We start from the raw sequence: 27,906 nt of genomic DNA on the forward strand, positions 1-27,906 counted from the left end.
TGGCTTTAACCCGCCAAGAAGAGGGACCTTTGCTGCTGGTGTTTCTCAGGCCACCCAAGAGAGGTAAGTGGTGGGGGCAGGAGATGGGTGGGGGGCACAGGGGGCAGGAGGAATAAGAGGTATGGAGGTGCTGTGTTGTTTTTTTGGTGGTTAGAGGCACAATTTTGCACCATTGGGGACCATGTGGTGGTGCAAAGAATTAAACCAGCCCTGGGACCCAGACGGGTGATTTTGTAGTTCTCTCAAGATTTTGAATTAAGTCCTTAATCTTGACACTGGCTTCTACTGGAAGTAGAAGCTTCGGGTAGGGACTGGAAGAGGACTGGAGAGGAAGCAAAGGAGTCAGATCTGCACTAGAGTCAGCGAGGGGGTGTGACCCCCCCCACCTTAGCCAGTACCCCAGGGGAGGATGAGGATGCAGCAGCCTAGGGAAAGCCACTGGCCCTGGTACTAGGGGGGCCTGAGCTGTTTCTCAGGCATCAAGTGTCTTGAGTTTCTGGATATGGCTTGTTTGGGGAGACAAAAAGTAAAATGGGAGGTTAAAGAGATAGGACAGCAGGGAGGATATTTGCTTTCCATGATGCTGACCCAGGCTCACTCCCTCCGACCCCCAGGAACTCATATGGTCCCCTGAGCATCTCCAGGAGTAATTCCTGAGTGCACAGCCAGGAGTAACTCTGGAGCATCACTGGGTGTGACCAAAAACAAAAAACCCAGACCCAACCAACTCCCGTCCAGCCTGGAGCAGATTCCCTATAGCTAAGTCCAAATTTAGTGGTCTAAATGCCTGTGACAAGCAGTCTAGATCTTGAAGGCCAGAGTAGCTTGTGATAAGCAGCCCTATCTCATAGCTTTTGTTTGTGTATAAGTTTGGGGGCCAACCCGGCATTGTGCAGGGACTCTTCCTGGCTCTGTGCTCAGGACTGATCCCCAGCTATGTTGGGGAGCGGGTGTATGGATAAGGCCTGGACCAGGCTGAGGTGGCCCCCTGCAAGGCAAGTGCCCCACCTCTGGTGTGAGCTCTCAGAATGTCCCAGTTCTATCTGCCTCCATTCTTTTTTTTTGTTGTTGTTGTTTTTGGGCCACGCCCGGCGGTGCTCAGGGGTTACTCCTGGCTGTCTGCTCAGAAATAGCTCCTGGCAGGCACAGGGGACCATATGGGACACCGGGATTTGAACCAACCATCTTTGGTCCTGGATCGGCTGCTTGCAAGGCAAACACCGCTGTGCCATCTCTCCGGGCCCCTCCATTCTTATTTTTGAAGATACTTTTGATCATCTCTAAGTCCTTGTGTTTCTTTCTTGTTTTTTTTGTTCGTTTGTTTTTGTATTTGGTCACACCCCCTCGGTGTTCAGGGGTTACTCCTGGCTCTGTGCTCAGAAATCGCTCCTGGCAGGCTTGGGGGACCATATGGGATGCTGGGGACCGAACCGGGGTCAGCTGATTTTTTTTATTTTTTTTTATTGGTTTTTGGGTCACACCCGGCAGCACTCAGGGGTTACTCCTGGCTCTACACTCAGAAATTGCTCCTGGCAGGCTTGGGGGACCACATGGAATGCAGGGATTCGAAACACTATCTTTCTGCATGCAAGGCAAACGCCTGACCGCTGTGCTATCTCTCCCGCCCCTCATGTTTCTTTTTAACCACTCAAAATACCTGTTTACAATCAAAGAGGGAAATCAAAGGGTTAACCACAGACTTTGCACATGGGAGATGCCTGGGCTCCATCCTGGCATTTTATGGACCCCCAGTTCTGGAAACTTGTGGGGAGCCCCAGAAAAGGAACTAAATAACAAGGCTGAAGGGCCAGGGAGATGGCTCAGTAGGCTGGTAAAGCCTTTTATAGCAAAGGTCTGCTGGGCGTGGCCTTCAAACCAAAATTGAAACAAAACCAAACCCCAAAAAACCCCAACTTCCTAGCAAAAATGTGTCAAATCTGAAGAAATGCGCACAGGTCACTGGTGTGTTTCTTCCCTTTCCCACAGTCCTGCAGCCCCTAACCCAGGCTCTGATCTGGGGAAATAGATTTTGGAAACAAGATTTTTCTTTTCGTACTAAAGAAATTTATTGGAAAGTAGAATAGAAAGAAACTCCCGGCCCGGAGAGATAGCACAGCGGTGTTTGCCTTGCAAGCAGCTGATCCAGGACCAAAGGTGGTTGGTTCGAATCCCGGTGTCCCATATGGTCCCCCATGCCTGCCAGGAGCTATTTCTGAGCAGACAGCCAGGAGTAACCCCTGAGCAACGCCAGGTGTGGCCCCCCACCCCCAAAAAAAGAAAAGACTAAATTCTGGAAACATACTTTCTCCTTGCCGTTAAATATTTCGGGCTCTAACATTTCGCCCCTAAACTGAGCTGATTGAAAGCAGATGTTACTCTCTGTTTCAAAATCACACAAAGATGAGAGCAAAGGAATAGAAAGGGTGTTGAAGGCCTCCTGAGAAGAAGAGTGTCTGGTAGAGGGAGAAAGGGAAAGCGAACATTTTGAAAGCAAAAACGGGTGAAAGAAAGGCCAAATAGGGCCCGGAGAGATAGCACAGCGTTTGCCTTGCAAGCAGCTGATCCAGGACCAAAGATGGTTGGTTCGAATCCCTGTGTCCCATATGGTCCCCCGTGCCTGCCAGGAGCTATTTCTGAGCAGACAGTCAGGAGTAACCCCTGAGCACCGCCGGGTGTGACCCAAAAACCAAAAAGAAAAAAAAAAAAGAAAGGCCAAATACAGGAGAATAGATTTATCTCCCCAGCTACTGGGGACTTGGCGGGGAACTTGGTACCAAGATGATGTCTCTGTTGACCTACCAAAGGCTCAAGAATAGATAGGGGTGCGGGGCTGGAGAGATAGCATAGCATAGTGGTAAGGAGTTTGCCTTGCACGCGGATGATCCAGGATGGACAGTGGTTCGATCCCCAGCATCCTATACGGTCCCCAAGCCTGCCAGGGGCAATTTCTGAATGCAGAGCCAGGAGTAACCCCTGAGGGCCGCTGGGTGTGACCCAAAAACAAACAAACAAAAGAATAGGGGTTCAAGAGTGTTCCTGAAGAATGGGGTACACTACTGGTTGAAAGTGTGACCACCACAGACCCCACAGAGCCAGGTAGGAGGCCCTTCTTCATTCTGGCAGCTCTTCAGCTTTTCTGTTTTGTTTTGTGTTTTTTTTTTTTTCTGGAATCAATAGCTACTTTTGTGTTTTTCTTCTCCTTTTTGTGCTTTGATTTGGGGCTGGTATCTGGGTGGTCCATGAATGGCTCCCAGACCTCCACCAGAAGCACAAATTTTGGAGTAAGCCCAGAGCATAGCCAGGTATCGCCCCCAAATAGGCAAACAACAAAAACAACAACAACAAATTTAATGTTCTGATCTATACATTTTTAGCAAATGTCCCTGCAGGGAGGTGAAACTTAAAAGCAGAACTACCATGTATCACTGTGTCATCGGCCCCATCACTTACTCATCACACCCTCTTTTCAGGGCCCAGAAGTATAGTACAGCAAGGAAGGCACTTGCCTTGCATGTGGCCGACCCAGGTTTGCTCCCTGGCATTCCATATGGTGTCTGGTCCCTCCAAGAGTGGTTTCTGAGTACAGAACAAGGAGTGACTCCAGGGCACCACTTGGTGTGGTCCACCCCCATGCCCAGGAAAAAACCCACAATTTTCAACCCAAACTTTTTTTGGGCGGTCACACCTGGTGGCACTCAGGTTTACTCTTGGCTCTGAGCTCAGAAATTGCTACTGGCAGGCTCAGGGAACCCTATGGGATACCAGGAATAAAACTTGGGTCTGTCCCGGGTCAGTCAGATGGAAGGTAAATGCCCTACTGCTGTGCTATCTCTACGGTTCCCCAAACATTTTTTTTAACTTTTATTTATTTAGTAGTGACTCCAGGTGGGGCTCAGGGGCCATATGAGATATGAGGGATTAAACCTGGATCGGCCCTGTGCAAGACAAGTGCCCTTCCTGCCGAACTATTGCTCTGTCCCCTTTAACCTTTATTTTTCTGCATTTTTTTAGATACCTTGTTCTAGAACACTGTCAGTGATAGGATTCCACACCACACCAATCCCACCATAGCGTCTGCTTCCCTCCACTCTTGCTTATTATCCTTCCCCCAACCTAACCCCATCCCTATTTTTAATTCTTAGAAAGGCTTCACATAATAACATCCCACTTTTCTGGCTGAAAAAATAAGATTGGCACAAAATCTGTGACAGTCACGTAGTGAAATACAGCTGGTCACATGAGCTGTCACCTCCTTTCCTTCTTCCTTCATGACAGCAACTTCTTGTCCCTATGGTTTGGGGGATTCTGACTGTGACCTTCATGAGCCAGCTCAGAGCAGGTTGGCTGGAGGGGGGCCTCATCTGGGGTGGGAGACTGATGCAGCAGGCTTATCTGACACACTTCTGGAGACCAGGAGTCTGTTGAGAGTTGGGGAATAAGTTATATATTTGTACCCAGGAAACAAAGAGAATGAAGGTGCTGAAGAGACAGCACAGTGGTTGGGCATTTGCCTTCCAAGCTGTAGACCCTGGACGGACCCAGGTTCAATCCTCAGCATCCCATATGGTCCCGAGCCTGCCAGAAACGATTTCTGAGCACAGAGCCTGGAGTGACCTCTGAGCACTGCCAGGCGTGACCCAAAAATGAAAAGAAAAGAAAAAGGAAGCAAATTCTACATTAGGAATAACAAAAAGTTGAAGGAGAAAAATATGAAATTCTTATAAGCTCTGTGGCTTATTGAACAGTTTCTACAACCATCATAACTATAGCACAAAAGACTGAGGAATAAAAAAATGATTGCAGGGGCCAGAGTGGTGGCGCAAGCGGTAGGGATTTGCCTTGCACATGCTGCCCTAGGACAGACCGGACTGCGGTTCAATCCCCCAGCATCCCATATGGTCCCCCAAGCCAGGATGATTTCAGAGCGCATAGCCACGAGTAACCCCTGAGCGTCACCAGGTGTGGCCCAAAAAGCAAAAAAAGCAAAAAAAGATTGTATCAGAGAGAGAGACAGAGACATGGGGGGCGGAGGGAACCACAAACTCATCTTTTCTTTCTTTCTTTCTCTTTTTTTTGTTTTTGTTTTTGGGCCACACCCTGTGATGCTCAGGGATTACTCCTGTCTATGCACTCAGAAATTGCCCTGGCTTGGGGGACCATATGGGATGCTGGGGATTGAACCGCAGTTCCTCCTAGGTTAGCGCGTGCAAGGCAAACGCCCTACCGCCTGCGCAACCGTTCCAGCACCATCATTTATTTCTTCAATGTTTAAGTCTCTTTAATTTGGGGACCGTGCTGCAGAGATGCTCAGTGCATTGAGTGGGACCACTCCTAGCAGTTCTGGGTAAATCAGGGGTTGTGAGGAGGGCGTTTGCTTTGCACACAGCCAACCTGGATTCGATCCCTGGTGTCCACATGGTCCCCTGAGCCTGCCAGGAGTAATTCTTGAGCACCACCAGGAGGAACCCCTGAGTACCACTGGGTGTGTCCCAAACAACAACAAAAAGATCAAGAACAAATTGTGGATTCCTGCACTCCGATTCTGGAAATCCATTCATCAGAAGAAACTGGATTGCTTTTGAGAACTATCTGGAAGCTTGTAAGCTTAGGAGTGTGATCACTGAGAACTGCCAGGAATAGGGGAGCAGAATCTAGTTTTAGGTTGAACAAATGGGAACCTGGTGCCCAGGATATACTTGCAGAGGCCAGAGCAATAGAACAGTGGGTAAGGCGATGGCACACAGCTGACCTGGGTTTGATCCCCAGCATCCCATATGGCCCCCCAAGTACCACCAGGAGGGATTCCTGAGCATAGAGCTAGGAAGTAACTAACCTCTGAGCACTGCCAGTTGTGGCCCAAAAACTAAGAAAAAAATTGGGGTGTTGTGTTGACTGATGGAATTGAAAGTTCAGCAATAGATCTGGACTTTGGGCATGGTTGGTTCCAGGGGGATCAAAGTGTGACTGAGGTGAAGCTTGGAAAAATGAGGCCATTTCCTTCAGTCTCTTACCTGGTTCCTGAGGACACTCATCTGGACCTCACCAGCCATTCTGGGCTAGTAGTCTTATCTGTTCCCTCAGGGAGTCTCCCCTCTAAATCTGGGTATCATTTCCACTTGGGCTGACCCAGTCCCCCAGGCTTGGCCTGGAATCACTGTAGCAAGAGGATGACCTTGGTAATGGCTGGTCCGTGCTTCAGGCTGCTATGACCACCTGCAACCAAGTCAATTCACTAGAACCAACTTAGACTACCAGAACCAAGTCAGGCCCATCAGAACCAAAACCACTTGGCAGAGGGTGGTTGAGTTGTGAGGAGTTCCGGCTCCCAGAGCAAGAAATGGAAACCCCCACCTGGAACCCCTGGGCCCTCCCCCCACACCCTCATCCTCACCACCCCATCTCCTCTGCAGACACAGAGCTGTCCCCTAAAGTTGCCCCCTGGCTTCTGTGCTCTCTGTGTGTCCCACTGGAGGGACTAGCTGGCTAGCACTGCCCTGGGTGGGTGTGGGTGTGGATGGGGCCCCCTACTGTAGGTTTCCAATGCTGTGACATTTCCTTCGAGAGTTACCGTGGGCTTCACCCTTGATGCTCGTGTGTGTGTCCTCCTGTGCCTAGTGCAGGGATTTGAGGGGTCGGGACCAACACTGAGCAGAAATAGTAGTGTCTAGCTAGGGGCATTTTCTGGGGTTCAGTTTCGCTGAGACTGGCGAGCAGTTTTCCACAGCAGTGGTTCTGTTTGCATTTGGGGTACAGTTCTGCGGCCCTAAGAATAGGTTGGTTTCTTTCTGGGCCACCCCTGGCAAGACTCAGGACTAACTCCAAACTCTGCAGTCAGAGGTCACTACTGGGGGACCTCGTGAGACCATATGGGATGCCGGGGATCGAATCTGGGTTGGTCACATGCAAGGCAAATGCTCCCCCCACCCTCCGCTGTGCTGTCACTCCAGCCCCAATCTCATCTTCTATGTTCCACGATCCCCAAGCTTCTGATCTCAGATCTGGGATTCTTGGTTGTGTGGTTGGCAGCACCGCTCAGGTGGAACATCTGTCTTGTTCCTCTGTCCCCCAGTGCACCCCATCTTCAGCTCTGTCTAGTGCCTTTGTAATCTCTGTCTCTGAACCTTTTGGTCCTGTGGTATAAGGTCCTCTTTTTTTGGAGGATGGGGGGATTGAGTGGGGAATTCATCCAACAGTGCTCAGGCACTACTCCTGACTCTGTGCTCAGGCCCCTATGTGGTTCTTGGGATCAAGGTAGGAGCCCTAATCTCCCTACTATCCCTAATCTCCGTACTATCTCTTTGGGTTTCTTTTTTTTTTTATTTTTTTTATTTTTTGGGCCACACCTAGTGATGCTCAGGAGTTACTCCTGGCTACATGCTCAGAAATTGCTCCTAGCTTGGGGGGGACCATATGGGACGCCGGGGGATCCAACTGTGATCCATCCTAAGCTAGCACTTGCAAGGCAGACATCTTACCTCTAGCGCCACCACTCCATTCCCCCTCTTTGAGTTTCTTTTTTTTTTTTTTTAGTTTTTGGGTCACACCCGGCGGTGCTCAGGGGTTACTCCTGGCTGTCTGCTCAGAAATAGCTCCTGGCAGGCACGGGGGACCATATGGGACACCGGGATTCGAACCAACCACCTTTGGTCCTGGATCGGCTGCTTGCAAGGCAAACACCGCTGTGCTATCTCTCCGGGCCCGTTTTTTTTTTTTTTTTTTTTTCAGTTTTTGGGTCACACCAGTGATGTTCAGGGATTACACCCAGCAGTACTTGGGGGGGTGTCCTATGGGTTGCCAGAGATGGAACCTGGGTTGGCAGGTACTTTATCCTCTGTACTAACTCTAGGAGCATCTGTTTACTTTTTATTCTTTTTAAGTAAAAACGGGCTTTTTTGGGAAGGTACTGCGGAAGGGGGAGGGGAGAAGAGAAAAGAGTAACATGCTCAAAAAGAGAGCATGGGTTTTCCCAAAGGTGGAGAGAGCCCCAGTGCACAAGCTGGCATGAAAGTGAGAAAGTGGAAAGTCCCGTCTCAGGAGGGGAGATGGGGGTACCATATGCTTGAGCGCTGTGTGTGTGGCTCAGGGACCACACATGAACACGGACACGTAAGTCCAGGGAGCCCCTGTAACCCGGTTTACCTTTTCAGGAGGTTGAGAGAAACAACTGTACCCTGTAAGATTATCTGGTGAGGGGGACTGGAGTCAAAGTGCAGCTGGGGCGCTCGCCTTACAATGGGTCCCATCCCGGACACCACCTACAGTACTCTGAGCACTGCCTGAAGTGATCCCTGAGCACAGAGCCTAGCCCAGAGCACCGCTGGGTACTGCCCAAACAAACACAGTTGCCTTGACGAAATGTTCTAGACCCATTTGGGGCTGAAGAAACAGGGAGTGATAGTTACGTGGTGAAAGGCAGAATCTGCCTTCACTGGCCTATGGCTTCCTGAGTCTTTATTCCTTAGGAGCTGTAAAATAAAACTCCACCATTTATTAGATCACCCCAAGGGTCCAGGGTTCATGTCCCTGTTGAGGTGCCTGTTGTAAAATAAAACCCCACAGTTTGTGAGATCGCCCCACACACTGTATTTCTACCCTCAAGTAGACAGGTCTGAAGAAGCAGGGTAGCCGTGAAGAATTAATAAGCCAAGCCAGTCAGGAGATACTCATGGATTCAGTGGCTTTTTGCCTCATTTCTCTGAGCAAGCTAGAAATCTCTCTTTGGGGGGGCGGGGGTTTGGCCACACCTGGTGGATGCTCAGAGGTTACTCCTGGCTATGCGCTCAGAAAATGCTCCTGGCTTGGTGCGACCGTAAAAGATGCCAGGGATCGAACCGAGGTCCATCTGCGTGCAAGGCAAATGCCATACTGCAACGCTATCGCTCCGGCCCCAGAAATCTCCTTCTTTATTAACCCACTTCCAGTTCACCAGGAAAGGGAAAGAAGAGAGACAGAGAGAGAGAAACAGAAGTACCTATCCAGGTGGGCTTTTACATATTAAAGGAGACATTTATGGGAAAGACGAAGATAGGGGACCGCCTCTGTTTTGGGTTAATAGCTGGGTGTCATCTTATAGGGAGTGAGTGTTCTGCTGTTGTATTAATGGTAGTTGTTGGGGTTTCCCACAAACAGTGATCCAAGGACTCTGGGGGGCACGTGAGGCCAATCTGCACATCTAGTCATGCCAGGCGCTCAGCTGGGCCTCAGGCCTGAGTGGTCAGGGCTGCCCAGATGCTGCCACCCACGCACACTCGGCTTGTCAGTGGACACACCGGACTGTCCCTGGCATTTGACTCAGGAAGAGAACCTCAGCCTGGCCTTTTCAGAAAGAGGAACCGGACTCGGATGTGGCTTTGTAATCGGGGGATGTGAACCCCGACAACAGTCGCACGGGTGCAGGGGGACTGGGGGAGGCTCGTGTCCAAAGGAGGGGACACCCCAAGAATCTCCACAACTGAAATATTTTTTGTTGACTATTCTGGAAGGATGTAAGAGTGGGGAGGTGTTTTTTTTTTTTTTTTTTTTTTTAAGAATCAAGACAACAGGATGCTGAGGGGAAGGTGGGGGACATCTTCCTTTTCAAGTCAACGGCCCCGAACATTGAAATTGTCTCCTCATCCGGCAAGATGCCATCAACAAAGCAAACGGGGACCTAATGCAGAGTACAGCGGGGGCGGAGGAGCACTGGCCTAGCAACTGGTTCAATCCCCGGCATTCCACAAGGTTCCCTGACTCTGCCAGGAGTGAGCCCTGAGCCCAGAGCCAGAGACAACCCTAAGCAGCACCAGGTGTGGCCCATACTGAGAACCAAACAAAACAGCAGAAAAGACGACCCAGATGGAAAGAGTTTCAGCTGTTTGATTCCCCCCAAGTTGAGCTGTACCCCTCATTTGTGGAGGAAACTCGGGCAAGAGAAAGCTACACCCATGACTAATAGGCTGAATTAAAGCAGACCAGGGCAGTGCAGCGGGGAGCAGCAGAGGCCTTCGGGCCTGTCACCCTGGCGGTCACAAGAGCCGTCACCATCAGGGTGGGGCCGCTTGTGCTGACCCAACTCTGACCCAACTCCAGTTAGCACGTGGAATGCAGTGTGATGGGAAGTGGATTTTTGTTTGATTTGGTTTTGGGGCCACACCTGGCGATGCTCATGGCTTATTCCTTGACCCTGTGCTTAGGGATAACCATTGGTGGTGTTTGGGGGACCATATGGGATGCTGGGAGCTATATACAAGACAAATGCTCTGCCCACTGTGATATCTCTCTGGCCCCAGAGAAACTTTTTTTTGTTTGTTTCTTGTTTTTGGGTCACACCCGGCAGCTCTCAAGGGTTACTCCTGGCCTTACGCTCAGAAATGGCTCCTGGCAGGCTCGGGGGACCATATGGGATGCCGGGATTAGAACCACCGTCCTTCTGCATGCAAGGCAAATGCCCTGCCTCCACGCTCTCTCTCCAGAGAAACATTTTTAATGATGTTTCTATTCCAGGGCAGAGAGATAGTATAACAGGAAGGGCTTACACATGGCCGACTGGGTTTGATGCCCAGCATCCCCTATGATCACCTGAACCTTGCCAGGCGTGATCCCTGAGCTCAGAGCCAGGAGTAAGTCCAGAGCACCGAAAACAAAAGAAAAAAAATAACTTTCATTTTGATTCAGTGATAATTCAGTTCATTCTGGGAAGACATCGCAGCTGACTTGGAACAACTTGAGCCTGTCAGCTCCGTTTTCCACACAGAAGTTGTATGAAACCGACACAAAACTGAGCCAGTTCCCATGACAATGTGGCGTCTGCAGACTTTCCCTCGGAGGCCACATTTCCCTTCTGCTCACTGCAGCCCCGGCCCAAGGGCCCGAATCAGGAGCCACAGGGCCAACAGCAGAGGAAGAGGCGAGAGTGAGGGCACAGGGCTGAGGGGCGCACATAGGCACAGGGGGCACTCAAGGCCTCAGGAGGGGTGAAGCGGGGTGTTTTGTTGCAAGTGAGAAGAAATGGGGTAAAAGAAGTCGGGTAAAGGGACAGTCAGGAGGACAGGTGCTGGGAGTACTTAGCTGTGGTGAGAGAATGGAAATTATAAAAGGAGGCAAACCCTGGGTCATACCTTCCAGGAAAGGAAAAGGCCTGGAAGGGGAGAGATGGCAGAGTCAGGAGAAGGACGGGCTGGAGGTAATGGGCTTCATGTCAGGGGATATTGGCTTGGCTGGGGTATAAAGGTGATGTGCTGTGTGTCTGTGAGCCAGGGTGCTGGAGGCATGGATCCGAGCTCCAGGAACTACACTGGAAAAATGTGGCCATAGTGTCCAGAACGCTAGTACAACGGGGAGGGCATTTGCTGGCATGTGGTCTGCCCAGGTTCGATCCCTGGCACCCCATAGGGTGTCCTGGCTAATGATCCCTGAGCAGTCAGGAGTAAGTGAAGGGTTCGAAGGAGGTGCTCAAACCCAGGTCCCTCTGGGTCCAAGCTGAGGGATGGTAAAGAGCTTAGCAGGAGTGAGACAGTGCAGGTGAAGCTAAGTTAGTTCAGAGAGAGAGACAGACAGACAGACAGTCCTTTGGTCAGACAATACAGCAGAGGCCTCCAGAAAGAGACCCCTCACGCATTCTTTTTTTGTTTTGGGGCCACACCCAACACTGCTTAGGGTTTACTCCTGGCTCTGCACTTAGGTATCACTCCTGGCACTGCTTGGGGGACCCTGTGGGATGCCGGGGATCGAACCCATGTCAGCCACATGGGTAGCTAACACCTTTCCACTGTAGTGTTGCTCTGGCCCAGTTCAACTTTCTTAGGGGGCATTTTGTACTGGTGGCATCAGGCAGGAAACTTAGATTTTCTATAGATTAGTCATCCCTGGGAAGGAGCTAACAAAGACGTGCACTCGGTTTTGGGGGGAAGTGAATTGTACGTAAAACATTCTAAGTCACATACCGAAGGGTCAGAAATATGAATAGTAGGGCTGGAGAGATAACTCAGTGGTAGGGTGTTTTCCTCGCACACAGCCGATCCAGGATGGATGGTGGTTTGATTCCCAGCATCCCAGATGGTCCCCTGTGCCTGAAAGGAGCAATTCCTGAGTTCTGCCAGGTGTAACCCCTCCCCACCCCCCAACCGCCGCAAAATAAAACAAACAAAACCCAAAAAGAACCCAATACCAAAACAAACAAACAAACAAACAAAAAAAAAACATCTTGGTAATTTTTCTGAGCGCAGAGCCAAAAAAAAAAAAATAGAAATAGGAATAGTAGTTTGGACCAACTGTGAAGTGTCCGGAGCCCATCAGATAAAGATGAACTAATCTCAGTTTATCCCGGAAGAGGGCGGCGTGGTCAGTTCTAGGAATTTGGGAGCAAAGGCAGAAAAGGGACGTTTCGGGGCCGGGAAGGTGGCGCTAGAGGTAAGGTGCCTGCCTTGCAAGCGCTAACGTAGGACGGACCGCGGTTCGATCCCCCGGCGTCCCATATGGTCCCCCCAAGCCAGAGGCGATTTCTGAGCTCATAGCCAGGAGTAACCCCTGAGCGTCAAACGGGTGTGGCCCAAAAACCAAAAAAAAAAAAAAAAAAAAAAAAAAAAAAAAAAAAAAAAGAAAAGGGACGTTTCGCTGGCCAAATTGATAAGACAGGGATGCTGGGGTCAGTCTGAGGGATTGGGGAGGTAGATAGAGCAATGATGGGGCTGATTATCAAAGATAAACAACTGATGATCTTAGTAAGGGGATGTCTCAGCCATCCTGGCCTTTAAAATGGGACTTCAACTGGACATCTTTATTGATTTATTTTTGGGTTTGGGGCCACACTCAGCGGCGCTCAAGGGTTACTCCCAGTAGTGCTCAAGGGACACTGTGGGACGCCGGAGATCAAACGTAGATTGGCCATGTGCAAGGCAAATGCACCCTGTTGTACTATCGCTCCAGACCCATCAGGGCATCTTTTTAGGGGGCTTTTGCTGAATCTCTTCAGCGAGTTCTAAACACAACCAGACATGGAGTAAGAAACAACAAAACGGGCCCGGAGAGATAGCACAGCGGCGTTTGCTTTGCAAGCAGCCGATCCAGGACCAAAGGTGGTTGGTTCAAATCCCGGTGTCCCATATGGTCCCCCGTGCCTGCCAGGAGCTATTTCTGAGCAGACAGCCAGGAGTAAACCCTGAGCACTGCCAGTGTGGCCCAAAAACCAAAAAAAAAAAAAAAAAAAAAAAAAAAACCCAAAAAAACAGTAAAACAAACAGATAAAAATGTGCCTGCTCAGGGTACAGGCTGGGAGGGAATGAGGCAGGGTGAGGGGACCCTGGTGGGGAGACCCTGACTGGTGTGATTGGAGTCAGATTGAGTCTGTTAGCGGCAGCTTTGTCATTGTGCCCAAGTATGAGAAAAGAAAGTCTGCCTTCATTGCAATGCAATTCAGACTATGTAGAAAATATATTTGGGGAGGGGGCAGAGCAATAGAACAGTGGAGAGGGCATTTGTCTTGCATGCAGCTGACCCAGGTTCAATCACCGGCATCCCATAGGGTCCCCCGAGCACTGCCAGGAGCAATTTCTCAGCCCAGAACCAGGAGTACCCCTAAGTATCTCAAGGTGTGACCCAAACCCCCAAAATACACTCTAGGTCTAATACCAAATCTTACAGATTTTGTACCACCCCCCAAAAAGAAGTACTGGATCTCATGAGTAATTTTTCTGTATTGTTAGCATATTGAAATGATCTATCGGGGGATATATTGGGTAAACTAAAATCTATGACAACATATTTCATTTTCTGGGGCTGGAGAAATGGCACAGCAGTAGGCCATTTGCCTTGCACGCAGCCGATCCAGGACAGAAGGTGGTTCGAATACCAGCATCCCATATGGTCCCCCGAGCCTGCCAGGAGTGATTTCTGAGCGCAGAGCCAGGAATAAACCCTGAATGCCGCCGGGTGTGACACAAAAGCCAAAAAAATTTTATTTCATTTTCTTTTGGGGAACACACCCAGCGATGCATAGGGCCTGCTCCTGACGGGCTGCAGGAGTTGGGGGACCATATGGGGGGCCAGGATTGAACCCAGGTCAGCTGCATGCAAGGCCTGTGCCCTCCCCACTGTGCTCTTTTTCTGATTCTTTGTCTAGTTTAACTTTTTTCCTTTTAATGAAGCCGCTACCAGAACAGAGTCTCTGGATTCTGTTCAAGTGGCCTCTTGGGTGTATTTTGGGGATGAGAATCTATGTTGTAGCATTGTCTGTAGTGACCAAAAAGGGAACAGCAGGGTGGGGGTGGTGGGCGCTGAGACTGTGGCTTATCTGCATAATGAACCACCTCCAAGTTTTAACAGGGTTACCTAGGCCATTCTGTCCCCAGGATCGAACCCACCGACATGCCTTGGGAAAAGAAAGCTGCTTAGTTTGAACAACAGGGTTCAGGTGGTGGAGACCTTGGGGCAGGGGTGCTATTTAATTGTGTCTTCACATTTTGTTACTTATTGGGGAGTGGGTCTGAGTTAGAGGCTGACACAGCTGAGATATTTCTTGTTTGTTTTTTGTTTGTTTTGGGTCACACCCAGTAGCGCTCAAGGGGTTACTCCTAGCTCTCTGCTCAGAAATCGCTCCTGGCAGGCTCAGGGGACCATGTGGGATGCCGGGAATTGAACCAGGGTCTATCCTGTGTTGGCCGCGTGCAAGGCAAATACCCTACTGCTGTGCAATCTCTCTGGCCCTCCACTGAGATATTTGTAGAAACTGGTGGCACGGCCGTTTGGTTTTTGATTAGAATGTTCCATCCCTCTCGGTTCCTGGTCGGCGGGCAGGGGGTCTCCAGGAAGTTGCCTGTTTGCCAGCTGCTGGCTCTGGAGGGCAGCCCTCATGTGTGTTCCCAAGGAAAGGGGACGAGGTAGGGCTGTTGTGGGGTCTCCGGGGAGAGAGGTGCAGCAGGCCGAGGTGGTTCTGGTGCCCACTAGCACTGCCCTGCCTTGGAGGTGCCGGGTGGTGGGACCCCGTGAATGGCCCCAGGGCTCATGCGGCCTTTGCTTCCCTCTCAGGACCCCGGGTGTTGGAGGAGTGAGCCCAGGATGCCCCCCGGGGTCGACTGCCCCATGGAATTCTGGGCCCAGGAGGAGAGCCAGAACGTGGCTGTGGACTTCCTGTTGCCTACAGGAGTGTACCTCAACTTCCCCGTGTCCCGAAATGCCAACCTCAGCACCATCAAGAAGGTAAACGGGGGGCTTGCAGGAAACACAGAGACAGACAGACACCACTCAGACTTGCACACTCAGACACACAACTCCATCACATAGACACTTGTATATATAGACACACCCCGTGCGCGTGCACACACACACACACACACACACACACACACACGGGCGCGCGCACACACCCCTCTCCACACACACACACGCGTGCACACACACACACACACACACACGCACACACACACACACACACACACACACACACACACCCCTCTCCTGAGCTGTGAGAGGAAATACAGCTGCTTCAGTGGCTGACTTCGTGGAATGTTCCAGGGGCAAGTCTGCCCTGTCCTTCTGTCCAGATCATGCCTCATTTGGGAACCCATATCTGCTGACAGTCACTCCAAGGGCCAGTGGTCCTTTCTCTTAAATCGCCATCAAGGCAAACCTCAGCTGTTAGGCCAGAGTTAGGGCAGGTCGCTTGTAGCCAATCCCCCCATAGTCTATGGCTGCCTATGCCCCCTGAGGAAAGGCAACCCTCACCTATGGAAGTGTTCCGATTGTTTGGTTTAGCTTTGGTGTCCCAAGTGTTTGGACACCCAGTGGCACTCAGGGCTTAATCTTGGCACTGTGCTCAGGAATCCCTCCTGGCAATGCCTGGGGACCATATGGGGTACTGGGCACAGTACAGACGAGGCCCCCACCTGCTGTATTATCTGGCCCAGATTTGATGCTCCAGGCCTACTCCTGGCTCTGCACTCTGGAATCACTCCTGGCAGGCTTGAGGGGACCTTACGGGAGGCTGGGGATTGAACCTGGGCCGGCTGCATGTGAGGCAAATGCCTTCCCTGCTGTGCTATAACTCCTGTCTCAGGATTTGTTTTGTTTGTCTGCTTATTTGCAAGTCCCATCTACTGGGTACTTCTGCTCAGTGCTCAGAATCAGTGTTGGGAATTAGAGCTCAGTCCCTCATACCAAGCACTGCTTGGCCCTTTGGGCATCTCCCCACTCCAACAGATATGATTTTAAAATCTGTCTTGGGGCAGAGCGTACAAGATTTGGTTCTTCCTTCTTCCTTCCTCTTAAATCGTCATCAAGGCAAACCTTTGGTAGAAAACCAGTCCAGGGGGTCAAAAGCACTTGAACACAGCAGATCCTGCTTTCATCCCTGGCACCCGTTGATCGGTCTCCTGAGCACTGCCAAGTGTGGTTCAAGGTAGCACAGTGGTAGGGTGTTTGCCTTGCACGCAGCGGATCCAGGATGGACGGGTGGTTCGATTCCCAGCATCACATATCGTCTCCCCCGTTCCTGCCAGGAGTGATTTCTGAGTGCTGCTGGTTGTAACCCCTCCCCCCCAAATAAAACAAGCAAAATCCCACAAAAACCAATACCAAAAGAAAAAACAACACGTCTTGGTCATTTTGTTTCTGCCAGGCCAGACCGGAAGCAGGCCCGGCTCAGCGGGCAGATGGTGCCTGTCACAGCCAAGAAACTTGTGTGTGCCCACGGCAGGGCCGCCTGCCAACCGCCCAGCACAGACCAGCTCTGACTCACTAACAGTTTGGCAAAGTCTGGTCCATATTAACTTAATATGTTTATTCTTTCTCTGCGGAAATGGTCTTTTATTGCATCTGCTGTGCTACTGTGTGGGGTTCTCCCACTCCTCGGTGGCATCCCTCGGGTGTTCTCTGCCTGGAAGCACACAAAGGTCTCCCCGGCACTGACCCCAGAGCTCTCTTTTGATCGATCAGAATTACTCATAGCTGGGCCCACTTTCCTGGGATAGAGGCCAGTACCTTTGCAGACTGCTAGGCAGCTCCTTCATGATTGCTGAGAACCCCTCACCCCAAGGATCCACACGGGTCCCTCAGCACTAAGCCCACCACGAAGAGGCCTGTGACCCGCCCCCACCTGTATGACCATCTTCTGAATTAGTGGTCCACATGTAAAAATCAATGATGGCCCAGGGGCCGGAGAGATAGCATAGAGGTAAGGCATTTTGCCTTGCAGGCAGAAGGATGGTGGTCGAATCCCGGCATCCCGTATGGTCCCCTGAGCCCGCCAGGAGTGATTTCTGAGCGTAGAGCCAGGAGGAACCCCTGAGCGCTGCTGGGTGTGACCCAAAAACCAAAAAAAGAAAAAAGAAAAAAAGAAAATGATGAGCCAGGGGCCGGAGAGATAGCACAGTGGTAGGGTGTTTGCTTTGCCAGCAGCAGATCCAGGATGGATGGTGGTTCGAATACCAGCATCCCAATGATCCCCCAAGCCTGCCAGGAGCGATTTCTAAGTGCAGAGCCAGGTGTGACCCAAAAACAAAAAGAATGATGGGCAAGGGGTCGGAGTGATAGAACAGCAACAGGGTATTTGCCTTGCATGCAGCTGAACCTGGATGGACCCGGGGGTTCAGTTCCCAGCATCCCATATGGTGCCCCAGGAGTAATCACTGAGTGCTGCCAGGTGTGACCCAAAATACACCCCCCACACACACACACACACAAAAAGAATGATGGGCCAGAGTGATAGCACAACAGTCGGCCTTGCATGTGGCCTACCCAGGTTCCATCCCAGGCATCTCACGTGTCCCCCACGCCTACCAGGAGCGATTTCTGAGTGCAGAGCCAGGAGTAACAACTGAGCACTGCCGGGTGTGACCCCCAAACAAGCAAGCAAGCAAAAGCCCCCTAAAAAGTCAGGAACAGCCTTGAATGGACACCTCCAGATGCGGCCCCAGGCCCAAAACAAAAGCACAAGAAGCCAGGGCGAGAGGATGGCGGCTCCCTCGCATGCCTGTGGCCCCGGGTTCAGTCCCCGGGCGGCTCAAGGCCTGGGCGCCGGAAAGGAAAGCGGGTGCTGCGCCTCGTCCGTCCGTCAGGCGCCGTCCATCCCGTCCCGCCCCGCAGGTGCTGTGGCGCCGCGCGCAGTACGAGCCGCTCTTCCACATGCTCAGCGGCCCCGAGGCCTACGTGTTCACCTGCGTCAACCGCACGGCCGAGCAGCAGGAGCTGGAGGACGAGCAGCGGCGCCTCTGCGACATCCAGCCCTTCCTGCCCGTGCTGCGCCTCGTGGCCCGCCAGGGCGACCGCGCCAAGAAGCTCGTCAACTCGCAGATCAGCCTGCTCATCGGCAAGGGTGCGCGCGGCCCCGCCCCGGGCCCGCCCAGAATCGGTCGTGGCTCCGCCCCGTCGCCCCGCCCCTTCGTGCAGACCTCGCGCCCGGCCCCGCCCACCCTGACCAGGCTCCGCCCAAGACCCAGATTAGCCCCGCCCCTGTCTACACCTTGCTCCACCCCTCGCTCAGGTCCCGCCCTCTGCTCGCTCCGGGCCCCGCCCATTTTGGCCAGGCTCCGCCCAGGACCCATCCTAGCCCCACCCGCCCCTATTCACACCTTCGTTCAGACCCTGGCCCCGTCCACTCGGACTAGGCCCCACCCGGGACCCAGCCTAGCCCCGCCCCATTCGCACGTCGCCCCGCCCCCTTGCTCCCAGGCCCCGCCCCTGCGCTGACCCGCCCCGCCCCGCCCGCCTCCCTCCGTCGCAGGCCTCCACGAGTTCGACTCCCTGCAAGACGCTGAGGTCAACGACTTCCGAGCCAAGATGCGGCAGCTGTGCGAGGAGGCGGCGGCGCGCCGGCAGCAGCTGGGCTGGGAGGCCTGGCTGCAGTACAGCTTCCCGCTGCAGCTGGAGCCGGCGGCGGCGCGCGGCTGGGGGCCCGGCACCCTCCACCTGCCCAGCAGGGCCCTCCTGGTCAACGTCAAGTTCGAGGGCAGTGAGGTGAGCCCTCCCGCCTCCAGGGAGCGGGGTCCCCGATCTCCCACCTGCCCCGGAGTGGAGTCTTCAAATGCTCTTGCCTTTGGGGGCTGGAGAGTAAGACGCACAGCGGGCATGTGATGCCCGGGCATCACAGCGGTGGCTCCTGAGTGCAGAGCCAGTGCAGACCCTTGAGCGTCGATGCCTTGGCCCATAAACGAACAGAAGCAGCTCCCATCTCCCAAGCAGTTACGGGGTGGTGGGGGTGTGGGCCAGCCCTGCCAGGGCTCCAACTGGGGAACTTGCACATGCAAGGTGCGTGCTCCAGTCCTGGTCCCCAGCCAGTCCCAGAATTTAGCATCAGGGGCCATGTGTGGGGTAAGCCTGCCTGGGGCTGTGTGGCTGTCCAAATGCCCCTCAAGAAAGTCCACTGAAGCTGAGTGCGCCAGTGGCCCTGGGTTCACCTGTATCTCCTGGCCGTATTGGTTGGAACCCTGTCCTGGTGCTCCCCAGAAGCCCGTGGGCCCCTCCTTACCTCCCTCCCTGCCTCCCTCCGTGGAGGCAGAGGGCTGACTCCCCCATCCCCACCCCTGTCCCGTCCAGGAGAGCTTCACCTTCCAGGTGTCCACCAAGGATGCGCCCCTGGCGCTCATGGCGTCGGCCCTGCGCAAGAAGGCCACGGTGTTCCGGCAGCCGCTGGTGGAGCAGCCCGAGGACTATGCGCTGCAGGTGAACGGCAGGCACGAGTACCTGTACGGCAGCCACCCGCTCTGCCGGTTCCAGGTGAGCCGGGCCCGGGCCTGCCCGCCCGGGGACCACGGGACTGGACCCCCTTACCTGACTCGCCCCTCTCCCCTCAGTATATCTGCAGCTGCCTGCACAGTGGGCTGACCCCCCACCTCACCATGGTGCACTCCTCCTCCATCCTGGCCATGCGGGACGAGCAGGGGGACCTCGCCCCCCAAGTCCAGAAGCAACGTGCCAAGCCGCCCCCCATCCCCTTGAAGAAGGTGAGCGAGCCAGAGCCTCCGCTCCCCCACCCCAATCCCTCCTGCTCCGCTCTCCAGCCTACTGGGGAATGGGCTAGGGGGAATACTGGGCCCCTAGTTGTTCTTGTTTTGTTTTGGGGTCACACCCGGAGGTACTCAGAGGTTACTCTGGGACTCTGTGCTCAGGAATCACTCCTGGCAGGCTCAGGGGACCCTCTGGGATTCTGGGATCTGCGAGGCAAACGCCCTCCCTGCTGTGCTATTGCTCCGGCCCTAGGCCTCTAGCCTTGATGGATGTGGGGTGGACTGTGGGGGGCTGTGTGTGTCTGGGGTGAGGCTTCTCTCGCCTGTCTGGCCTCTGCTCTGGCTGTGCAGCTAGCTCCTCACGCTGCATGGCTCAGGCCCGCTGCCAGGCGAGCCGGAAATGTGCCCCCGCCTTACTGCCTTCCCCCACCCCGCACCCAGCCCTCCTCCTCGTGTCTGTGGTCCCTGGAGCAGCCCTTCTACGTGGAGCTGATCCAAGGCAGCAAAGTGAATGCAGACGAGCGCATGAAGGTAGGAGCTGCCTTGGGCTCTGGGCACACCATACCGTCCGTCTGCTCAGGCCCGGCTGGGGGAAGCCACCGACCACAGTACCAGCACCCCGTCCGGGGGTTGGGGAGCCACTGAAAAACAGGAAGGGGGAGGGTGCGGGCCGGCTGGCCACAGGGGCCAGTTCGGAGAAACCTGGCCCAGTGGCTTCTTAGTATTTTGTGGTGGCGGCAGAGCTGGGATGTGAAAACAAACAGCCTGGGAGGGGACAGGCACTAGGAGGCCCATCCCAGCCAGGCCCCCCCCAGGCCAGGGGGCTTCTCGAGGTTGCCCAGGAGAGTCGGGTGTGGGTCCCAGCAGTTCCCATACCTGCAGATCATACCAGTTCTCAGGCAGCCCCCGGGCAGTGTAGCTCGTTGGCCGGAGGGGAGGCCTAGCCATCTAGTATAAGTTCCTGGTGTCACGGATGGGAAGGGGGTGATATATGCCTCTTATTGGGGTCCGAGGGGCAGGGCAGGATGTTCAGGGGGATTAAACCCTTCTGTCTATTCTGTGCCCTCACTGCCACCCTGGGACTTTCTGAGGGTCTAAGCAGGGCGGTGCCAAGGACCCCTTGATATTGCAAATTTGGGGATTTTGAGGGGGTTTGTTTTGGGGCCAAACCTAGCGGTGCTCAGGAATCCCTCTTGGAAGTGCTCAGGGAGCCATATGGGATGCTAGTGATTGAATCTGGGTTGGCCGTGTGCAAGGCAATTGCCCTCCCAGCTGTGCTATCACTTTGGCAGAAATACTCCAAACGTTCTTTTTCTTTTAAGACATTAGGTGTTTTATTATTTTTGTTCTGGGCCACAGCCAGCAGTGCTCGGTGGTTATTCCTGTTCTGTGCTCAGCAATTACTCCTGGACGGCTCAGGGGATCTTATGGGATGTTGGGAATGGAACCCCAGGACAGCTGTGTGCAAGGCAAATGCCCTCCCTGTTGTCCATTTCCAGATACTTCACACTTTTTTTTTTTTTTTTTGGTTTTTGGGCCACACCCGGTGACGCTCAGGGGTTACTCCTGGCTATGCGCTCAGAAGTCGCTCCTGGGGGGCCGGGCGGTGGCGCTAAAGGTAAGGTGCCTGCCTTGCCTGCGCTAGCCTCGGATGGACCGCGGTTCGATTCCCCCGGCGTCCCATATGGTCCCCCAAGCCAGGAGTGACTTCTGAGCGCATAGCCAGGAGTAACCCCTGAGCACTGCCGGGTGTGACCCAAAAACTAAAAAAAAAAAAAAAAAAAAAAAAAAGAAGTCGCTCCTGGCTTGGGGGACCATATGGGATGCCGGGGAATCGAACCGCGGTCCGTCCTAGGCTAGCGCAGGCAAGGCAGGCACCTTACCTCTAGCGCCACCGCCCGGCCCCCACTTCACACTTTTTATGGTCTACCTCTGCCCCCCTTTTCTTTTTGGTTTTTGGGTCATACCCAGCAGCACTCAGGAATTACTCCTGGCTCTGCGCTCAGAAATCGCCCCTGACAGGCTCCGGGGATCATATGGGATTCAAACCACCGTCCATCCTGGCTTGGCTGTGTGCAAGGCAAACACCCTACCTCTGTGCTATCTCTCCGGCCCCCCTCTGCCCCTTTTTGGGAAAAATCATTCAGCTCCCCTTTGGAAATCTCCAAGGAGCTCTAAGGAGCAAACAGAAAGTACCCCCAATAGCACCCGAAGTTCCTCCCATCTCCCCATGTTCCAGCACCCACCACCAACTTTGGGGCACTGCCTAGAAGGAAGGCAAATTCCAGGCCTGGAGCAGGGGAGGATCCTGAGCCCCTCCGGCCCCTGTCTCCACCTTGACTGTCCCATTGGGGCAGTGGGCTTCCCTCCTGGGTGCCCCTGGCCCTCCCATCACCTGCCCGCATCCCCACTCCCTGCAGCTGGTGGTACAGGCTGGCCTCTTCCATGGCCATGAGCTGCTGTGCAAGCCGGTGGCGAGCTCCGAGGTGACCGTGTGCTCAGAACCCGTGTGGCGGCAGCGGCTGGACTTCGACATAAGCGTGGGCGACTTACCCCGCATGGCCCGCCTGTGCTTCGCACTCTATGCCGTCATCGAGAAGGCCAGGAAGGCGCGGTCCACCAAGAAGAAGGCAAAGAAGGCGGTGGGTGGACTGCAGGGACCTAGAGGCAGCTAGCTGTGGACCATGGGGTGAACGCTGTGTCCCCCAATCCGATAGCCCTGGTCTGAACCACCTGAGTCTGGAAGAGGATTGGGGGCCGCACCAAGTCTGGGGTGTGGAATGATCACCCTGAGCTGCTGCGCCAGCTGTCTGGGGCTGGAGAGTGGTGGTAGTGGTGGCTTTAGGAGCCCTTCTGGAAGCCAGCGGTGTAGGAATAGCTGTCCCTTATGCAGCACAGGGCAATGGGGCTGGTCGCTGGATACCAGGTGCGGCCAGCACAGAGCCGAGCCAGAGAGGCTGAGTGCCCGCCCTCGCCCCTCCCAGGACTGCCCCATCGCCTGGGCCAACCTCATGCTGTTTGATTACAAGGACCAGCTCAAGACAGGGGAGCACTGTCTCTACATGTGGCCCTCGGTGCCAGGTAGGGCTGGCCCCGGGGGAGTGGGGAGTCAGAGGGGGGAGTGGGGATGGACACCGGGCGGGTTCCTGCAGCTCCACCTGTCCCTGTGTCCAGACGAGAAAGGGGAGCTGCTGAACCCGGCGGGAACTGTGCGCAGTAACCCCAACACAGAGAGTGCTGCCGCCCTGGTCATCTCCCTCCCTGAGGTGGCCCCTCACCCCGTGTACTATCCTGCCCTGGACAAAGTGAGTGAGGGGACCCCGGCCGGCCCTGGGCTCCCTGAGCATGGCTCTAGGCTGTAGGTGAGGGCGGTCCCTGCACAGATTTGGGGTGCCCCTTGAGCATGGAAACGTCTTTCTGTCCCCTGGGACTTGGTGTGTGCACATGGGGGGAGAAACAGCTGTTCTAGCACCTCGGGCCGGGGCCTACAGAGCACTGGACAGCCTCGGCCCCCTGCCGCTGGCTGCTGCGCCATCACTGGCTTGGCTGCTGCTTGCAGATCCTGGAGCTGGGCTGCCACGGCGAGCGAGGGCACTTCACGGAGGAGGAGGTACGTGAGCACCGTGGGGGCCAGGGGTGCGAGCAGAGCCCGGCTGCGGCCTCACGCCCCTGCCCCGCGCCTCCCCCAGTACCTGCAGCTGCGGGAGATCCTGGAGCGCCGGGGTTCCGGGGAGCTGTACGAGCACGAGAAGGACCTGGTGTGGAAGATGCGGCACGAGGTGCAGGAGCACTTCCCCGAGGCGCTGGCCCGGCTGCTGCTGGTCACCAAGTGGAACAAGCACGAGGACGTGGCCCAGGTGGGCAGGGGGACGGGAGAGGGGAGAGGAGGGGCAGAGCCCCCGCAGCCGCCGCCTCCTCACCCGCCGGCCCCCCAGATGCTCTACCTGCTGCGCTCCTGGTCCGAGCTGCCCGTCCTCAGCGCCCTGGAGCTGCTGGACTTTAGCTTCGCCGACCGCCATGTGGGCTCCTTCGCCATCAGGTCGCTGCGGAAACTGACGTGAGTCGCTCGCCCCGCCCACCAGGCGGGTTTCCCTGGCCACGCCCCTGCCTTGCTGCCTCCCGGGCCACGCCCCCTGGTCACGCCCCAGCCTCGTTTCCCAGTCCGGCTGCCGTGGCCACGCCCACAGAGACCACGCCCCGAGTGTCCCCGCCCCGCCAGCATCTCTGACCTGGCCGACCACGCCCCTTCATATGGCCACGCCCACCCAAGACATCACCTCTGTTGGCCACGCCCACGGAGCTGTCACCCAGGCCACGCCCCTGGCCTACTCCCCAACCCGTCCTATCCAGGCCACGCCCACTCAAGACACGCCCGTTCGTCGGCCACGCCCCCGCACCGCCCGCCACCTCCCACCCCTCTCTGCCTGGAGGTCTGGGGAGCTCCTTGCGCCCAGCCTAGCCTCTGACCTCCGGCCTCCCCACGACCCCTCATCCGTCCACCCCGGCCCCCCGCAGGGACGACGAGCTCTTCCAGTACCTGCTGCAGCTGGTGCAGGTGCTCAAGTACGAGTCGTACCTGGACTGCGAGCTGACCAAGTTCCTGCTGGAGCGCGCCCTGGCCAACCGCAAGATCGGCCACTTCCTCTTCTGGCACCTTCGGTAGCCCGGACGCCCCTTGGCCCCGGAAGGTTGGGGTGCGCTGGGGGAGGAGGCCCCCCTGCATGCATGCCCTTCTTCTTGTCCCCCAGCTCCGAGATGCACGTGCCCTCCGTGGCGCTGCGCTTCGGCCTCATCCTGGAAGCCTACTGCCGGGGCAGCACGCACCACATGAAGGTGCTGATGAAGCAGGTGAGAGAGAGCAGGCCCGCGCCCCTGGCCTCCCTCCCCAGCGTCCCTGCACCCCTCTGCGTGCCGCAGCCCAGCAGTCCCCACCCCCGTCCCCCTCTCGCCGCAGGGGGAAGCGCTGAGCAAGCTCAAGACCCTCAACGACATCGTCAAGGTAAACTCGCAGAAGACCACCAAGCCCCAGACCAAGGAGCTCATGCATCTGTGCATGCGCCAGGAGGCCTACCTGGAGGCGCTGTCCCACCTGCAGTCCCCGCTGGACCCCAGCACCCTGCTGGCCGAAGTCTGGTGAGACGCCGCACGCACCCCCAGACGCCCCGTAGCCTCCTCCCGCGAGCCGGGTGGGGCCGCGCTGACAGCTGACCACTCGGGCCTCCCCAGTGTGGACCAGTGCACCTTCATGGACTCCAAGATGAAGCCGCTCTGGGTGGTGTACAGCAACGAGCAGGCGGGTGGCCATGGCAGCGTGGGCCTCATCTTCAAGAACGGGGACGGTGAGCTGACCCCTCCCAACCCCTGGGGCACAGGGGATCCCCGAGGGACCTGGGGGTAGTGGCTCTGACCTGGACACCACCGCTGAGACACCCTTTTCTGTCCGGCACCCAGACCTCCGCCAGGATATGCTGACCCTGCAGATGATCCAGCTCATGGACGTTTTGTGGAAGCGAGAAGGGCTGGACCTGAGGTGAGGTCATCCCCGGGGTCCTGGGAGAAACACCCCGCCTGTCCAGGCCAGGCCAGCTCAGCTCAGGATGGTCCTAGATGGAGCAGGTGGAGCACAGGTCGGGGCTGGCCACGAGACTGCAGGATGGAGGCGGAGAAGTCCAGCTCGCAGCAGATACCCCCAGTACCCCCGTCTCCTGTCCATGGGGGAGGAAGTGGCACCTCCCACACTCTCTTGATTTCTCGCCTTTTTTTTTTTTTTTTTTTTTGGTTTTTGGTTTTTGGTATTTGAGCCACACCTGGCGGTGTTCAGGGGTTACTCCTGGCTCTGCACACAGAAATTGCTCCTGGCAGGCTCTGGGGACCATATGAGATGCCAAGGATCGAACCCAGATTGTACAAGGCAAACTCCATACCCGCTGTTCTATCGCTCTGGCCCTCACTTTGTTTCTTGTGAGGGGTGGGAGTGTCCTCCCAGGCAGTGCACAGGAACCCTAAGTCCATCCCTGGGATACTCACACTGGTGTGACACTGAGACTGCAACCCTGGGCTTTACACGTGGCAGGCATGTGCCGCCTTTATGCCATCTCGTCTCGGTCCCAGGCTGCTCCTGGCCCTCTTCCCTCCCCCTCACACACACACACTGTGGCTGTTCGGGGCCTTTGCAAACCCCAGGACAGCTGTGGAGTGTGGCATTTGCCTGGCCAGGATGACGCCCTACGGCTGCCTGTCCACGGGGGACCGCACGGGCCTCATCGAGGTGGTGCTGCGCTCCGACACCATCGCCAACATCCAGCTCAACAAGAGCAACATGGCCGCCACGGCCGCCTTCAACAAGGACGCGCTGCTCAACTGGCTCAAGTCCAAGAACCCCGGGTGGGTGTTGCCGGACGGATGGAGAGACGCCCCCTTTCTGGAGGGCAAAGAGGGATGGAAGAGGGGAGAGCTGGGGCCTGCGGTCATCTCCTGTCTCTCATTGGCTTCTATGGGGGATGTCAGAGCTGTGTCCTCTGCCCCCATCAAGTGGCCTCTTCATGGGGTGAAACCAGCTATTCGTGGCCACCTCATGCACCCACAGCTCGAACCCCAGAGAGGTTTTGGGGCCAAAGGTGGTGGGGTGACCATCCTGTCCTGCAGCACTTCTCTGTGCCTCCTTATCAGACCAGCGTGGGGGCCCTTCCACAGCCTTTGGGCCCAAGCAAGCCCCAAGGTGGATTTAGAGGAGGGGACAGGGTGTCTCAGCTCTGGCTGAAGGGAGTGTGGTGGCGTGGTTCCCACAGGGAGGCCCTGGACCGGGCCATTGAGGAGTTCACCCTCTCCTGTGCCGGCTACTGTGTGGCCACCTACGTGCTGGGCATCGGCGACCGGCACAGTGACAACATCATGGTCCGGGAGAGCGGGCAGGTAGGAGCCGGGAGAGCGAGCAGGTGGGGCCCTTGCGGACTTCCGGCTCCCTCGAAACTTCCGGGCGACACCTTTCAGTCGGACCGTTGCCCTGCCTCCCCCCAGCTTTTCCACATAGACTTCGGCCACTTTCTGGGGAACTTCAAGACCAAGTTTGGGATCAACCGGGAGCGGGTCCCCTTCATCCTCACCTACGACTTCGTGCACGTGATCCAGCAGGGCAAGACCAACAACAGTGAGAAGTTTGAGAGGTAAGGGGGGGAACCCTGCGGACCCCGGGGCAGTCCCCACCTGCAGAAGGAGGCTCACGGGCGCCGTGGGGTGTCTCCCCGAAGGTTCCGGGGCTACTGCGAGCGGGCCTACACCATCCTGCGGCGCCACGGGCTGCTCTTCCTGCATCTCTTTGCCCTGATGCGGGCCGCGGGCCTACCCGAGCTCAGCTGCTCCAAAGACATCCAATACCTCAAGGTAAAGGCACCCCTCTGCGGAGGGATCTCCCACAGTGACCTGGGCATGAGTGGCACTGCGAACCCTGCTTCTACGACCAGTGTGTTAGGACCATTCTCACAGGAGGGGGTGAGGAAGGGATCCCAGTGGGCAGTAGTGGGGCAGCTGCCGGCCTTGCCCAAGCCCCACAAATCTTGTTCTGGGGAGGAGCCAGGGCACCCAGGAGTAAGCCAACTGGTGTCTTTGCAGGGGGGCAAAGGGGGCAGAAGGCATCTAACGTGTTTGGGGATCAGAATAAGGTGCCCTGCCCCAGTGGGGTCACACCATGGGAGGTTTCACCTCACGGGCCCCCTGCCCTTCTGTCCAGGACTCCCTGGCTTTGGGGAAGACAGAGGAGGAGGCACTCAAGCACTTCCGGGTCAAGTTCAACGAGGCGCTGCGGGAGAGCTGGAAGACCAAGGTGAACTGGCTCGCACACAACGTGTCCAAAGACAATCGCCAATAGCAGGCCCGGCCGCCCACGGGCCCAAGAACCTCCTCGACTGCCTTGTTTACATGTTCTTCGTGACTTGAAGTTCATCAGGAAGGAAACTGCCTCAACAGACTCGCTCCTCAGGGGCCCGGGGGTCCCCAT

The 27,906-nt window shown here is 55.5% G+C and overlaps 1 protein-coding gene across 1 annotated transcript; it reads left to right on the plus strand.

The window, feature by feature from the left end:
- Positions 1-27,862, plus strand: PIK3CD (phosphatidylinositol-4,5-bisphosphate 3-kinase catalytic subunit delta). The gene is made up of 23 exons (XM_049775282.1): positions 1-63; positions 15,001-15,171; positions 18,055-18,283; positions 18,692-18,924; positions 19,504-19,683; positions 19,761-19,910; positions 20,355-20,444; positions 22,334-22,555; positions 22,898-22,994; positions 23,088-23,218; positions 23,473-23,523; positions 23,603-23,770; positions 23,849-23,970; positions 24,429-24,572; positions 24,662-24,761; positions 24,868-25,046; positions 25,140-25,252; positions 25,365-25,443; positions 26,130-26,297; positions 26,702-26,825; positions 26,931-27,076; positions 27,161-27,293; positions 27,640-27,862. Exons 2-23 carry the CDS (start codon positions 15,031-15,033, stop codon positions 27,775-27,777), a joined length of 3,138 nt encoding a protein of 1,045 aa, XP_049631239.1. The 5' UTR covers positions 1-63; positions 15,001-15,030; the 3' UTR covers positions 27,778-27,862.
- Positions 27,863-27,906: the final 44 nt, after the last annotated feature.

Source organism: Suncus etruscus, chromosome 6, assembly GCF_024139225.1.
Source record: "Suncus etruscus isolate mSunEtr1 chromosome 6, mSunEtr1.pri.cur, whole genome shotgun sequence".
In the NCBI taxonomy this organism is placed as follows: domain Eukaryota; kingdom Metazoa; phylum Chordata; class Mammalia; order Eulipotyphla; family Soricidae; genus Suncus; species Suncus etruscus.

Coding starts and splice junctions, on each gene's coding strand:
- PIK3CD (XM_049775282.1), top strand. CDS start 15,031: ATGCCCCCCGGGGTCGACTGCCCCATGGAATTCTGGGCCCAGGAGGAG. Junction 25,444..26,129: donor CGAGAAGGGCTGGACCTGAG/GTGAGGTCATCC, acceptor TTGCCTGGCCAG/GATGACGCCCTACGGCTGCC. Junction 26,826..26,930: donor TGGTCCGGGAGAGCGGGCAG/GTAGGAGCCGGG, acceptor GCCTCCCCCCAG/CTTTTCCACATAGACTTCGG.